The 15,857-nt window shown below is 36.0% G+C and overlaps 1 protein-coding gene across 1 annotated transcript in view; it reads left to right on the top strand.

The window, feature by feature from the left end:
• Positions 1-135: 135 nt before the first annotated feature.
• glcci1a (glucocorticoid induced 1a) overlaps positions 136-15,857 on the top strand; it is a 40,061-nt gene continuing 24,339 nt past the window's right edge. The window contains exon 1 of the mRNA XM_051872006.1: positions 136-963. Coding sequence (XP_051727966.1) covers positions 546-963 — 418 coding nt within the window. The 5' untranslated portion in view covers positions 136-545. The remainder of the gene's footprint in view (positions 964-15,857) is intronic.

Here is a 15,857-nt window from a genome sequence, read left to right on the forward strand (position 1 = left end):
TCCATTGGCTCCTTCTGTGTCCATCATTTTCACCAGACCAATCATATTTTATTTCGATCATGCGATTCCCCAATCAGAGGCCGTAAGAGCGCCGGACGCTCCCGCCCACACTCCTCAGTGACTGTGCCGCTGAAGTGCCTGTCATTTGGAGTAGCACAAGGCAAAGGGGTGCTGAGACACACGACAGTCGGGATAACATTTCTTCAGCGTTAACTTTTTTAGGTTTCCAGATCAGGATGAACTCCTGGCACATTTTAAGAGCAAGTTAGAGTCAACCAATCATCTGCAGACTGCATGACTAAAGGACAAAAACTTCGTTCAGGGAAGCTACAAAATTGCTATAATTTCAGCGCACTAACCGACAAGCCGAAGCTACGCACTACACCAACATTAAAATAAGCTTCTGCTTTTTTTCTTAACTGTTAAAATATGTTTAATGAGAAGTTTAATGAATGACTTGAGGTTAGTTAATGAATTAATGAAGGCTTGGGAAGTAATTTATTAGCGTATTTTACAGTAAAACTAACATATAGTTGGGTTCAGTCATGTCAGCATCACCTGTGCACTCGGCTCGGGTCAGGCGCAGCAATGACGGGTCCCCCATCAACACCTCCTCCTCCTCCTCAGCAGCATCATCATCATCATCATCCTCCGCCGGCAACACGAGCCGGTTGCAGCCCATTCGCGCCACTGTGCCCTACCAGCTCCTGCGTGGAAATCAGCAGCACAGCCCGACCCGCCCTCCCGCGTCCTCCTTCTCCTCCTCCTCCTCCATCTCAGTCGGAAGCAACACAGAACCGACCGCAGCAGCCCAGCACAGCAGCTCCAGTTCCGGCAGCCCGACGCTCGCCAGTCCGGCAGGAAACGGCTCGCTGGACGGTCGGCTGATCCCGCGGCAGAGGCGCTCTCCTCCGGAGCACAGGAGCTCACCCGAGCGCTGCCCTCATTCACCTGTCCTTAGAGGTAAACAACAGGCCCAAATCCTGCTTCATTTACTGCCATTCATTTAAGCATCTTCACATACGCTGCTGCTAGAGTCGTTTAATTGGGTCAGGCTGTTTATCATGGACTCTATATGAAAACAACATCCATTCTTCACATAAAATTATTATAGCACTATACAGCAGAAACGCATATGCATGACACATATATGACAGCTCTGTAACAGTCTTAGATCTATATATACAGTGAATACATTATATAAAATACATTTGACCCGATTAACTAAATCTGTTTATTTACGCCAAATGAGTTTAAAAGGTTAATATATAACAATGTACATAATCATGCTGTTGATTCATCATGACCATGGCTGTGACTTAAAACCTAGTGAGCTGCCTAGACAGTCATCGTATATCGTACATTCACACAAAACACGAACGTTTTTGCCGTTTTGTCATAAGCTTTTTGAAAACGCTGCGTTAGGTTCCATTCTGTACGCAAGAACGCGTCCCGTGTACACGCCCCCTCTGATGCCTAAAAAAGCTGTCTATGTAGTGAGCTCGCTAGGTTTTGAGACACGGCCCGCGCTGGTTCAGCTGCTGCTAAAGCTAGCGCTCTGTAGCTTCGTAAACATACGCATAACTATTACTATTTGCGTTATTTCTATAGTATCTAGTCCTGAATGAGCTCGAATGTCTTTCTCATGTTTGTGTTTAATTCGCTGTTGTTTCTCAGGCAGAGATGGAAAAAATTACGTGGGTAATTGGAGGTTGAGTGTATGTCTGTGTGAAGGCCACACAGGGGGCCTCCTCACAAACACACAACCTCAACCCTGCTGTTCTGCTTCATAACACATTATTATGAAACCTAAATGTTGCAAATTGAGCGCCTAAAGCCTTATTTAACGACTTTATGTGTTGCATGTATATTTAGGATAAACAACATGTAAAAAGTTCATTCATTCCCAGTACTGCATTATCAGTCTTCATATTCAGGCCCTTCTACCAAGAACCATATTTACTACACTACTACTTTATAACTATGGTGACTTGGTATAAGCCACTATTGTCATTAAAAATAAATTTGTTTATGATGATTTAACAGTAATGATGGTACAGTGGCTCCAAAAAATATTTCGACCACTGATCTATAATATAGAGATCAGTGATTTGGATGCTTAATCCACAAATATTTGTTTTTAATTCATTGCATTAACAAAATATCAAACCAAATATTATTTATAGCCTGTACTTGCAATGATATCACATTCAGAGAGTAACTGAGTCCAAATACCTTTTGAGGCCAATGTATATGGATGGATGCACTCATTTTTGTCAACATTTTTCGTCATGAATCCCTTGACATTATTTTGATCATTGATTATGAATTAGTGTTTGTGGTAAGGCATTCTTTCTGCTGAGGCTGTGTATAAGAGATACAGTCAACATGTTAATATAATTTCCACCTTTTTTGATTATATTGTGAGGAGAATCTTTAAGATTTGCCTGGCTGATGACAGGTATTCTGTCTGTTATCATATAGGAAGGAGCTATTGATAGGAGGATCGGATCATTTTACTGAATCGCTCATTCAATCTCGTTCTTTATTCAAGTCATTTTGTTATTTTGAGTGGCGTTAAATGTTATATTTCAAAACAGCCAAAATACCTTGTCCACCTATGCAATCTTAATCATATTCCGAATTAGGAAATCATTATAATGCAGTCAAAGATAATTTATGAGGAACATAAATAATCACAAGAATGCTTTCTTGGCAAAAAAAACTCTCACTTTCAAGTTCCTTTGGTTTAGACTGGCATTGAACAAAAAAAACATATATTCTTCTGCAATATGAAGTTTGAAATACAGTTTGAAGTTCTCTCTGCATTTTTCTGCAGTGTGCAATACACTAATATTTGCTTATTTTATTATTATAGTAAGTCATTTGTAATGTGCAATACTGCACAAAGTCGAACATTGATATTATTATTAATTCATAATATTCAGCATCAGGATTTTAGGTTAATCATGTACTGTATTTAAATGGAAAGTGTATTTTTTTCATTTAAACGTGTGTGTAATTGTTAATGTTATATCACTGTATCATATCCCAGCTTAATATACAGGCAAGTAATCCAGATTGATTTCCCTAAAAGCTTTTAACACTCAGATCAGAACATGATGACACAGTATTACTAAGCAGCTAGTAAAAAGTGGGACCCATTCCTTGGTATAAAGTCATAAAAATTGCATGTTCAATAATTATACAAGAATTTCAAAATAGTTTAGTTAAAATAGTTTAAATGAAGTATATCATGTCACACTGCTGACACTGCTTGATGTCATGTCAACTACCTACTGACAGAAATGGGCTTTTAATTTACAGTAGTTTCTTGTAATTACAGAAATCATCAAAGATTCTGCGGCTTTGAATTCTTGAGCATTTTGTCATGAGTTAAATGAGCAGTCAGATATTTTTAGAAGTGTAACTCTTGTTTCAGACATGCTGTCTCTGAGCTCTCATAATTCATTGCAATGTTAAGCACTATTCATTTTATGTACTGCAAGTGCAGACTGAGTGAGTTCAGTATTTCCCACAGGATTTTGTGAGGCTATGGGGGGGTGGACCCTCCCCCCACCCGGAAGAAATGTTTGTGCATTTTAAAGTTAAATGCATCAATTTGGTGCACTTTGTGAGTTCAAAATAGTTTTATTGTTATTATTAGTATCCCCAAGACAGTATTATATTATAAAACAAATGCACTGTAAAATAAATATAAATGAAAAATTAATTTAATATTATAATAGTATATTATTTTACTTTACACTACAGTAAGGAAATTACAATACTTTTGTGCTAATTTCTTCACTTGTACGAGATAAACCCTTGAGCTTTTATTTTTGTGAAAATCAGGTTTAAAATATCCTCTGATTACAAATGCAGTGTAATTCTTAAATCATATGTCCACAAAAATGTTGAAAATTATGTACATGTGAAATAACTGGTGCCCATTGCATTCCCAAATGCATATTAAACTAAATTAGCACATGCAGAGATGTAGTTTGCTGCATTCACTGTGAACTGAGACACAGAAAAAAAGGATCACACTTTTATCACGTGAGAAAAGTGTGCGATTCACTTTAAAACACGCAGCGTAACAGACTATACTTATTTACTTAAATCGCACTATTGCAGTCTTTTCCAATTGTATAAGGGCACTTTCAATTTAGCTTGACTGACGAATACTTGATGGATGCCAAAGCAGTGGCACAAAACACATCGTTAGAGACCTTTTTATTAGGAGAAGTTTAAAGGTGACATCAGATGCCCCCAGAGTGTGTATGTGAATTTTCAGCTCAAAATACCCCACAGATCATTTTTTATAGCATGTTAAAATTGACACTTTTTGGGGGTGAGCAAAAACGTGCCATTTTTGTGCATATCCTTTTAAAAGTAAATGAGCTGGTGCTCCCAGACCCCTTTCAGTATGAAGGGCGGAGCTTCAAGAGCTCTTGCTCAACCCGCAACAACAAAACAGGACAATCTCACGCACTGAAAATGTCAGAAACTAGCGGGGTCGGATAATGATGACTAGAGAGCCAGAGAATATATGCTGCATGGAGATAGAACAGGTATAGTTTATAACTTATGTTGTCAACTTGCTTTTATCCACAATTAGTACAAGCCTGTTGTAGCGGACCCTGTCCAAATGATGGCCAAAATTTTACTGATGATTTTTATGAAGTTTATTGTACATCACACAAAATATGACACATCCGTTTTCACTACAGAATATCACAGTGCAAGATGTGCGCATTAAAGTCTTATCCATCCATAAAATTTCTCTCTCCCTTGCATTATCATCAACATACACAGCGAATTACACAAAAAACACTCGTTACAACTAGGGCTGGGCGTTATGGCAAAAAATAAAATCTAAATTTTTTCAGAACGATTGACCAATTCACGATTCCGATTTTGATTTTTTTTTTTACTGTTTAACTAGTCAACTTAAAAAACTTAAATACAATATGATTTAAGTAACATTCTCTTTATTAACAATCTGGTTAAAAAAAAGTTCCATTTTCCCGTTGTACAGTGTTATCTTAAACACATCCTATATACTCAGAAATAATATAAAATAAGAAAATGCTAAATATTTCTTAGCCAAAAAGTAATAGCAATGAATAACACCAGTAATAGGCTATTATTAACAGCAAATGCTTTTTAAAAACAGAAAACAACAGCAACTTTCAGCCTGTCACCACCATGCAAACATGAAATATCAAACAGGTTTACAGGTTTTTGCATTTCATTGCGCTATTTGTCCAATTGTTTTTATGTTTGGTGGACAAGTTTAGGTTTTGCACTTGTGTCTTTTGCAGCGTCTCGCCCATGAAACGGCATTCTAAAACAAGGCAATCAAGTTAAAAAAAAAAGCTCAACTCATGTTTAATACCTTTGCCTTTTTTTCCTCATTCCACTGCCTGCGTCACATTTTTATAACGCAATAACGCATTTCTGAATGAACAGCCGCTTAAGAATAATGATGTGTTCTACGTTCATAGAGCGCCACATGAGAGCGGTTAATCAGGCGCGCCGGCACCATCATGAGGTCGGATCATTTTCTTATTGTCAATATGTATTGTCAACATGTCTAATTGTAACGCTTGCTAACATTTTTATTCAAAATCGCGATTTCTCGATTTAAAAAATAATAAAATTGAGGCAAAACATTACATTCAAATTAATCAAAAAAATCGGAAAAATCGCCCAGCCCTAGTTACAACTAACAGTAAACAAACCTTATGCTATTTGGGGGGTGCTTAATATACTGGTAAACTTTATATCCGTGAAACAACTCAGATGAACTGTAATGAAGTGCATGCTCTCCCTTTCGTTACTGCCGTGACTAGTATCGCTCCGGAGAGTATAAGCTGGATCATGAACAGTTGGCACTGATCAGTTTATTTTATTTATAAGTTTATTTGAATAGGGACAGTACAAAAAACATGATTCGAGTTGACAGCTGAAAAATATGTATTGCACATCAAGAGTCCACTCCAACATGAACGTTCACTCTTACATCCAACAACAAAACACCAGAGGTGCTTACGAGACGCTTGGTGAAAATGGCGGACAGTGTACAACTCGCTTAGGGCGGGGTCTATGCTAATACGAAAGAGTCTGTCAGCAGTCGTGGGTGGCCTTATTCAAATAGCTAGCTATCTATGTAGAAACCGGCTGCAAATTGAAACAGCTCGCTATATGACACAGTTTCAGACTCAGACAGCCCATAACAAACTGGCTGTGTGTTTTCGTTTCAGCTTTTCTCAGCTGGCAAATACGCCAAAAACCAAACTAAATGCAAAAAAAAAAAAATCTAAAAAAAAAAAATGGTAATTTCAGCCAGTGTCCCCTTTAAAAATATTTATGGTTCATTATGAAAATGTGGCAGGACAGGTTAGACTTCGGCGAGGAAACACTGGAGTTAATTTATTGGACAAATACATCACTTTTGTTGTACTTAGTAAATTTTTGTCTTGTTCTCCAAGACAGCAGTGTTTTTGGCCGTGGCTTTGCGTTCATGTACGTGAGCATTGGAGTGCTGTTTAAGTGCAGCGGTCTGACTCAGCTCCTCGGGTGGATGTGTGATAACAGGCCTGAGCATTATGTGATAATCACAAAAAAAAAAAAAAACACGCTTTCTTTCACTTCTATCCTCTACAACAACATATGATAGACTTATTTGAAATTGATTACAGTACATAAAAATGGCAACAGATGAAGAATATATATATATATATATATATATTTTTTTTTTTTAACAGTTCCCATGTTGATCTTTGTATCTGTGCCAGAAAGGCTAATAATCATGTAACATATTATTTATAGCATACTGTATAAACGATGCAATGCAATGTTTTCTTGTATATTTTAAGTTTGACAGGACAGATTAAATCAAAAGAAACCCCACAGCAATTCAGGGAGGTTTACAATTTAGTAAATTTAGTACTGCGAGTGCTGTGGTGTAAAATTGTTGTATGAATAGCAGGACTTGTTTACAGTAGTTTACAAATGTGACACTAATGTAGGGTTGTGCCAATAGATGACGATATTGTATATCGACGATAGCCAGAGATATTGTCGAAAGCGTCATCTATCGCCAATATCAAGAGGATTTGGCATTTCCAATTAATGTATTGAATTGTTGTTTTTAATATTATTGTTAGGCTACTATTATTATTAAATCAATATTCCAATTCATTTGCTCCACCATAATTTCATAGCAAATCACACTGATGCTCTGTGATAATAAAAGCTTAGATAGATTAGTTTACTCCTCATTGAATTTGCAATAATCAGTCATCACTGAAAATTAAAAGAAAATAAATTAAGACAATTATATTGAGAGAATATGCGCAGTTAATGCAGTTTCAGATGGAGAAAGCTTAGTCAATTTTTACTTTCACTTTCTGTAGTGAATAATTGACTGGTATTTGAGACTCCTTCAGCGGCTTAACTGTCGTGCAAAGTTTGCACATTGCTTGTGTAAAATCCACTGGTTCGCCTTCATGGTTTAAAACTGAAATATATCCAATATTGCAACGTGACTTTTTTCTCTATCACTAATTCCATCATTGCTTGCAAAATGATGGACAACAATTCACATAAAAGTAAGAAAATAATTCAATAAATGAGTAAATAAACAAATAAATTAATGATCAGATAAATAAGCAAATATGACAACCTCCCACTCCCGGCGGTAATTTATTGTATCAGCGATCTCACATGTTGGCGATAGGATGATTTAGTATGAAGAGTATCGTCCAGCATTACACCAATGCATGTTTTTACGCATGCTGGTTTGGTGTGTTTGTTTTAAATCTTTGAGCTTTGAGGTACTAAACAATTATCAGTAATACAATGGTAATACTTTATATAGTAGATCAATATCTGATTAATTATGTTTTTCACTCTTTCATATGTAGTTCAGTGTGAAAATATCTCTGGTTTTGGGTGTTTCAACATTAAATTGGAGACTGACTTGCTTCTTGCCCTGACTTCAGTTCTTATTTGCATTAATTATTAAATAAGGGCTATTTCTGGAATACAAGTGTTTTTGCACCATAGAACATTTTGCAGGATCATCAGAAAAGACTGTTCCTACTTTTAGCATATTTACTTTTAGTACAGCAGCTTTCTACCACATTTCTACCATATTGTACAGATTTAGCTGGTTTTACTAAGTTGTTTTTTTCCTTTATGTGCAACTTGCTGTGGTACCTTATACCTTTAACAAATCCACTTATTAACCGCTTATTTGCAAATTCATTATATGATATTATATCTGTCATGATTGACATTCAAAAATAATAAAAACACTAAAATCTTACAAGTAATACAGTTGCTGCAAAAGGGATTTGGACACTTCAGCTACACAATTTGTCAATGTCATTGCATTAGCTAATAAAATACCACATCAAGTGTCATTTATTTAAAATAATATTATACAAAAAACACTAAGTAAAACGTTTAACAAAACAATACGTTTATTAGGTTTAAAAAAAAAAAAAAAAAAAAACCGATATACTATATTTGTGCACTTTATGGCTGCCAAACATTAGTGTAAATAAACAATTTTTTTTTAATAATTTCTTTCCAGATGCCACTTGGTGTGATATTTTGTGTCTACTGCAATTACATTTTTAAGTGCGGCATAAGTGTCCAAATACTTTATGGAGCAGCTACAGTATACATTCTTCTAGGATACACAGTTTTAGCAGCATGCCTTTAAAAGCACATTGTATTCTTGGTTCATGTTTTTATTAATACACCTCGGCAGCTGTAAACTCTTGGCTCCAGTTTTGCTAATGACTATAATCTTGTTTTTGGCATATATGCAGCACCACACATTATTTGTACCAATGGAACCTTTTCACGGACTGTGATGACGCATTTCCATAACAGCATCACAAATCTAGTAAAGTTTTTAATATTTTAATAAAAAATAGAAAAAATTAATACACATTCATAACGCTATACTTTGTGTTATATTACCTTGGCAGTAAATGACAAAAAGTGAATTAACGCTGCTGTGAGGGTGTTTCTAATACAACGGCTAAGGAAGTTATGACATTGTTCTTTCTTCTAACTGCTATAATCAATCTCTCTATATTTTTTCCCTCTTTTAGAAAGTTGTGGAAATGAAAAACACAGATTTTTTTCTTTTGCTTTTAGAACAAATGCAAAATAAAAAATTATATTTGCTGTCGTGTCCCATTCACCGCTATAGATGTTTTCCCAACAATGACGACTTCTGTTCTGAGAACCCCAGAAATGTGAAAAGGGTCCATTGCCACCCAAACTAAAAAAAAAAAGCATTGCAAAAAGCCCTGTTTATTGTAGACCTTACACTATGAACAATATTTAGTAGGTACTGAATACCCACAATATGTATCATATAATAGGGTGATACACATATAAAAAAGTGATCTTTTGGAATTAAATCGAAACATTTGACATAGAATGCTTCTATTGTGCATTTTTGCCAATGCAATTTTTTTTTTTTATACTTTTTAAATCACAAACTATTTTATCAGATAGCAGCAGTTGAGCTGTATGAACTCCACAAGTTTGTGTAAACCCATCATGTTCTGCAGTATGATTTGGGATGATCCAAAGAGCATATTAAGCTTTAATGGAAGTATAACATCTGACTGTCTGTACAAAGTTCAAATGGTCAGTGCCACAAATTTACATATTTGATTAATGACCAAGAAATAGTGCAGAATCCTAATCATTACTTAGTCACAAACTTACAATGAACAATAATTATACATTTAATTCTACATGTATTTGTATTAGTTAATGTAAATGTCAACATTTACTGATACATTTTTAACATTAAAAGTTGTCTTTGTTAACATTAGTTAATGCGCTGTGAACTAACATAAACATAAAACAGTTGTATTTTTATTAACTAACAATGACAAAGACTATTAAATGTTGTAAAAAAAAAATATATATTGCTCATGTTAGTTAATACATTAATGTTAACAAATAAGCTCTTGTTGTAAAGCATTACCATTAAATGTATGACCCCAGCTTGTCAATGTGATATATGGTGTCCAATAGTGAAAGACGATTGTCTGAATACTGTGGTGATGTTGTTGTGATTCAAAATGTGACGTGCGCGAGTGAGTTCGTTGGAGAGCGGCGAACACTGATGCATTTGGAGGGGAAAAGTTCACATTTGCATGTCCCCCTGCCTTGCAGTTCGTTTTTGTTTCTTTGCGCGAAACGCTTCGCTCGGCCCAACAGCACTCCGACTGTGCTGATGGATGTTGTACAATAGCGCCTGTGTTTCTGCAATGCAAATCGACTCCCAACAGGGACTGTATTTACTTTTGAAAGCCTTAAACTTCCACATATTCAGTGTTCATGATGTTATTGGCTTGCACTTCCTTTACCTTGGCTGTCACACTAATGCGTTATATCCCACTAAATAAAGTTTGCTCACCCCACTTTACCTACAGTAACTGAATCAAGAACGAACGCCAGGAGCAGTGATCATCAATTCCTATTAAATCATATTAATGCCATAAAAGAATTCCAAACATGTGAAGACATCATAACCTGCAGGCTGCAATTCTGCAGTGAAGCAATTACTTTGTTTTATTTCCCCACCGTGCAGCAAGCAAAACCACCTGTCCCTCGTCTAATATGACCTAATTCACAGCTCGAAGCCAAACCAGCTGTATTGCGATGATGTTTGTCAAAATGTGATTGTGCGAATAACAACAGAAGGTCTTTCAGTGTTTTGTCCACCCACACACCCTCTCTCTGTTTGCAAGCGCAGTATTTTACTGAATGTCACCTCTCACGCATTTACTAATGGCATTCATAGTGCCGCTCCATTTACCATGTTCAAAGCTTACAGATACAGCACAACCAATAGATAAAACAGATAATAATATAAAATAATATAATAATATGATCAAAAACTAATTTTATAGTTATTTACTATAATAACTATAGTTTTTAGTTATTTTTGTGTGGTTTGTGTGGTTAACCCTGTAAAGCCTGATGTAATAATCAGATTTTTTTTTTTAAATGGACCATTTTATTGAACCATTAGACAAAATATATTTTAAAAATTCTAAAAAAAGGTGTGTTTTTTGTTGAGTGTCATATTTGATACATCAGGCTTTTATGGTTATAGTATAATATGGTGAGAATATGAAGCTCATACTCGAGAAGGAAAAAAACACCTCAATTTTATTACGAGGCCTAAACTGAGCAAAAATATGTTATTTGGTGCAGTTGCTGATATTTATATGACCAAAAATTCTGATAGCTTGTAATGTAAATCAGTGATCTTTATAACAGTATAGCAGATTACTTTCATAAAATGCATATAAATATCAGTTATCACTTTATATCTTCCAGTAATTGTTATAGTATAAGATGGCAATAATAGAAGTAAGATGATATTTAAATGCTTAGTTTTATGATCATAACTCATTGTGTTTTCATTATAGTTTTCATTGTGGAGGGCAAAAAACATATAATGCAATGCAATACGATGACGCTTGAGAGATGAACAAATAAACATTCCTTAAAAGCCTGATGTATCATATTTGATGCTCACATTTTAATATGATTATTCTAAAAAATGTCTATGGATAATCAAGTAAACCTATCTTGCTTCAGTCCAGTAAATGTTCATCTTGTTATTACAAACAATATAAGTTATTCTTACGTTTACTTTAAAAATCAGTAAAGATTTCACATCAAAAAGACACGTATACCACGACCTGAAGGTGGACGTTTTTACAGTTTTACTAAAAGGGACTTTTACTTGCTAAAAAAGTATAAACAATCAATCAGACGACAGAAGACATGTAGCAGATCAAAGTTTTGATCATGTTGATAATTTACTGGCCTTAGAAATTTGCATATCAATTATGATACAGTAGGTTTTATACTGTAAGTTTTCTATGGAAAAAAACATTTACTTTTATACATTTACTATATATATACACACACACACACACACACTATATATATATATATATATATATATATATATATATATACAGGTGCTGGTCATATAATTAGAATATCATCAAAAAAGTTGATTTATTTCACTAATTCCATTCAAAAAGTGAAACTTGTATATTATATTCATTCATTACACACAGACTGATATATTTCAAATGTTTATTTCTTTTAATTTTGATGATTATAACTGACAACTAAAGAAAATCCCAAATTCAGTATCTCAGAAAATTAGAATATTGTGAAAAGGTTCAATATTGAAGACACCTGGTGCCACACTCTAATCAGCTAATTAACTCAAAACACCTGCAAAGGCCTTTAAATGGTCTCTCAGTCTAGTTCTGTAGGCTACAAAATCATGGGGAAGACTGCTGACTTGACAGTTGTTCAAAAGACGACCATTGACACCTTGCACAAGGAGGGCAAGACACAAAAGGTCATTGCAAAAGAGGCTGGCTGTTCACAGAGCTCTGTGTCCAAGCACATTAATAGAAAGGCGAAGGGAAGGAAAAGATGTGGTAGAAAAAAGTGTACAAGCAATAGGGATAACCGCACCCTGGAGAGGATTGTGAAACAAAACCCATTCAAAAATGTGGGAGAGATTCACAAAGAGTGGACTGCAGCTGGAGTCAGTGCTTCAAGAACCACTACGCACAGACGTATGCAAGACATGGGTTTCAGCTGTCGCATTCCTTGTGTCAAGCCACTCTTGAACAACAGACAGCGTCAGAAGCGTCTCGCCTGGGCTAAAGACAAAAAGGACTGGACTGCTGCTGGGTGGTCCAAAGTTATGTTCTCTGATGAAAGTAAATTTTGCATTTCCTTTGGAAATCAGGGTCCCAGAGTCTGGAGGAAGAGAGGAGAGGCACACAATCCACATTGCTTGAGGTCCAGTGTAAAGTTTCCACAGTCAGTGATGGTTTGGGGTGCCATGTCATCTGCTGGTGTTGGTCCACTGTGTTTTCTGAGGTCCAAGGTCAACGCAGCCGTATACCAGGAAGTTTTAGAGCACTTCATGCTTCCTGCTGCTGACCAACTTTATGGAGATGCAGATTTCATTTTCCAACAGGACTTGGCACCTGCACACAGTGCCAAAGCTACCAGTACCTGGTTTAAGGACCATGGTATCCCTGTTCTTAATTGGCCAGCAAACTCGCCTGACCTTAACCCCATAGAAAATCTATGGGGTATTGTAAAGAGGAAGATGCGATATGCCAGACCCAACAATGCAGAAGAGCTGAAGGCCACTATCAGAGCAACCTGGGCTCTTATAACACCTGAGCAGTGCCACAGACTGATCGACTCCATGCCACGCCGCATTGCTGCAGTAATTCAGGCAAAAGGAGCCCCAACTAAGTATTGAGTGCTGTACATGCTCATACTTTTCATGTTCATACTTTTCAGTTGGCCAAGATTTCTAAAAATCCTTTCTTTGTACTGGTCTTAAGTAATATTCTAATTGAATATACTGTATATACAGGTGCTGGTCATATAATTAGAATATCATCAAAAAGTTGATTTATTTCACTAATTCCATTCAAAAAGTGAAACTTATATATAATATTCATTCATTACACACAGACTGATATATTTCAAATGTTTATTTCTTTTAATTTTGATGATTATAACTGACAACTAAGGAAAATTCCAAATTCAGTATCTCAGAAAATTAGAATATTGTGAAAAGGTTCAATATTGAAGACACATGGTGCCACACTCTAATCAGCTAATTAACTCAAAACACCTGCAAAGACCTTTAAATGGTCTCTCAGTCTAGTTCTGTAGGCTACACAATCATGGGGAAGACTGCTGACTTGACAGTTGTCCAAAAGACGACCATTGACACCTTGCACAAGGAGGGCAAGACACAAAAGGTCATTGCAAAAGAGGCTGGCTGTTCACAGAGCTCTGTGTCCAAGCACATTAATAGAGAGGCGAAGGGAAGGAAAAGATGTGGTAGAAAAAAGTGTACAAGCAATAGGGATGACCGCACCCTGGAGAGGATTGTGATACAAAACCCATTCAAAAATGTGGGGGAGATTCACAAAGAGTGGACTGCAGCTGGAGTCAGTGCTTCAAGAACCACTACGCACAGACGTATGCAAGACATGGGTTTCAGCTGTCGCATTCCTTGTGTCAAGCCACTCTTGAACAACAGACAGCGTCAGAAGCGTCTCGCCTGGTTTAAGGACCATGGTATCCCTGTTCTTAATTGGCCAGCAAACTCGCCTGACCTTAACCCCATAGAAAATCTATGGGGTATTGTGAAGAGGAAGATGCGATATGCCAGACCCAACAATGCAGAAGAGCTGAAGGCCACTATCAGAGCAACCTGGGCTCTTATAACACCTGAGCAGTGCCACAGACTGATTGACTCCATGCCACGCCGCATTGCTGCAGTAATTCAGGCAAAAGGAGCCCCAACTAAGTATTGAGTGCTGTACATGCTCATACTTTTCATGTTCATACTTTTCAGTTGGCCAAGATTTCTAAAAATCCTTTCTTTGTATTGGTCTTAAGTAATATTCAAATTTTCTGAGATACTGAATTTGGGATTTTCCTTAGTTGTCAGTTATAATCATCAAAATTAAAAGAAATAAACATTTGATATATATCAGTCTGTGTGTAATGAATGAATATAATATACAAGTTTCGCTTTTTGAATGGAATTAGTGAAATAAATCAACTTTTTGATGATATTCTAATTATATGACCAGCACCTGTGTATATATATGTATATATATATATATATATATATATATATATATATATATATATATATATATATATATAATGTGTGTGTGTGTGTATATATATATATATATATATATATATATTAACAGGGCTTGACATTAACTTTTTTGCTCACCAGCCACTGTGGCTAGTGGTTTTCCAAAGTTGCTAGCCACTCAGCATTTTCACTGGCCACAATTTTGCTGTTGGGAAATTACATTTTATATGATTAAAGTTGACTTTGGCATGCTTAAATTACTTGATTTTGAGTCATTTTACTTGATTTAGAAGATTTAAAACCCTTTGCAGATTGTCCACCCAAATGCAGATTGACCACCCTTATCAAAACTACATTGTATATCAGCTGGTATGTACATGTGGGCAAGGGGTGGGCAATATGAGCATAGGCTAATATGATAAATTTTATAAGTTATTTTTGTTAGGCTATATAAAAGAACAGAAGCAAATTACAAAAACAATAGTAAATTAAAAAAATATATTTTTTCAGATACAGTAGGTTTATTTAACATGTATACATTTATTTAACATTTTTTGTTGTTTGATTACATTAATGACAGACCGGTATTTAATTGGGCTGCTGAATGCATGGACGTAATATACTGACACATACCCGGTTTTTACCCACCTGTTTACATCCACTTAAGCCATAACCGACTATTCACGCAAGATACTCCACACGATGGGCATTTTGACATCTGTGTGTGCGTGCATTTGACTATTCAGGCGTAAGCAGAACTGATTGTGCGCGCGACAGAGAGAGCGCTTATGTTGTGTGTCATTCAGTGCAATTCCGCCTATCCCGCCTTCACTAACAGCAAGTCGATCGATAAAGAATTGTAATTGAATTATAATTTTGTGATACGACGATCTTCAATGATCATTTGGCTGTAAGCTGAAATTAAATTCAACCCGCCAAAGTGGCTAGTGGGAGTGGCTGTCTTACCTGCCACAGCTGAAATCTACCCGCATTTGGTGGGTTGGCGGGTGTTAATGTCAAGCCCTGTATATTAACATATTAATCGGTTAACAAAATGGTTGTTAGTTTGCAGCTCTAAAGCAATTAAAGGAAAAGATGACAAGAAATTTCTCTTTCTATC

Source organism: Ctenopharyngodon idella, chromosome 19, assembly GCF_019924925.1.
Source record: "Ctenopharyngodon idella isolate HZGC_01 chromosome 19, HZGC01, whole genome shotgun sequence".
Classification (NCBI taxonomy): Eukaryota; Metazoa; Chordata; class Actinopteri; order Cypriniformes; family Xenocyprididae; genus Ctenopharyngodon; species Ctenopharyngodon idella.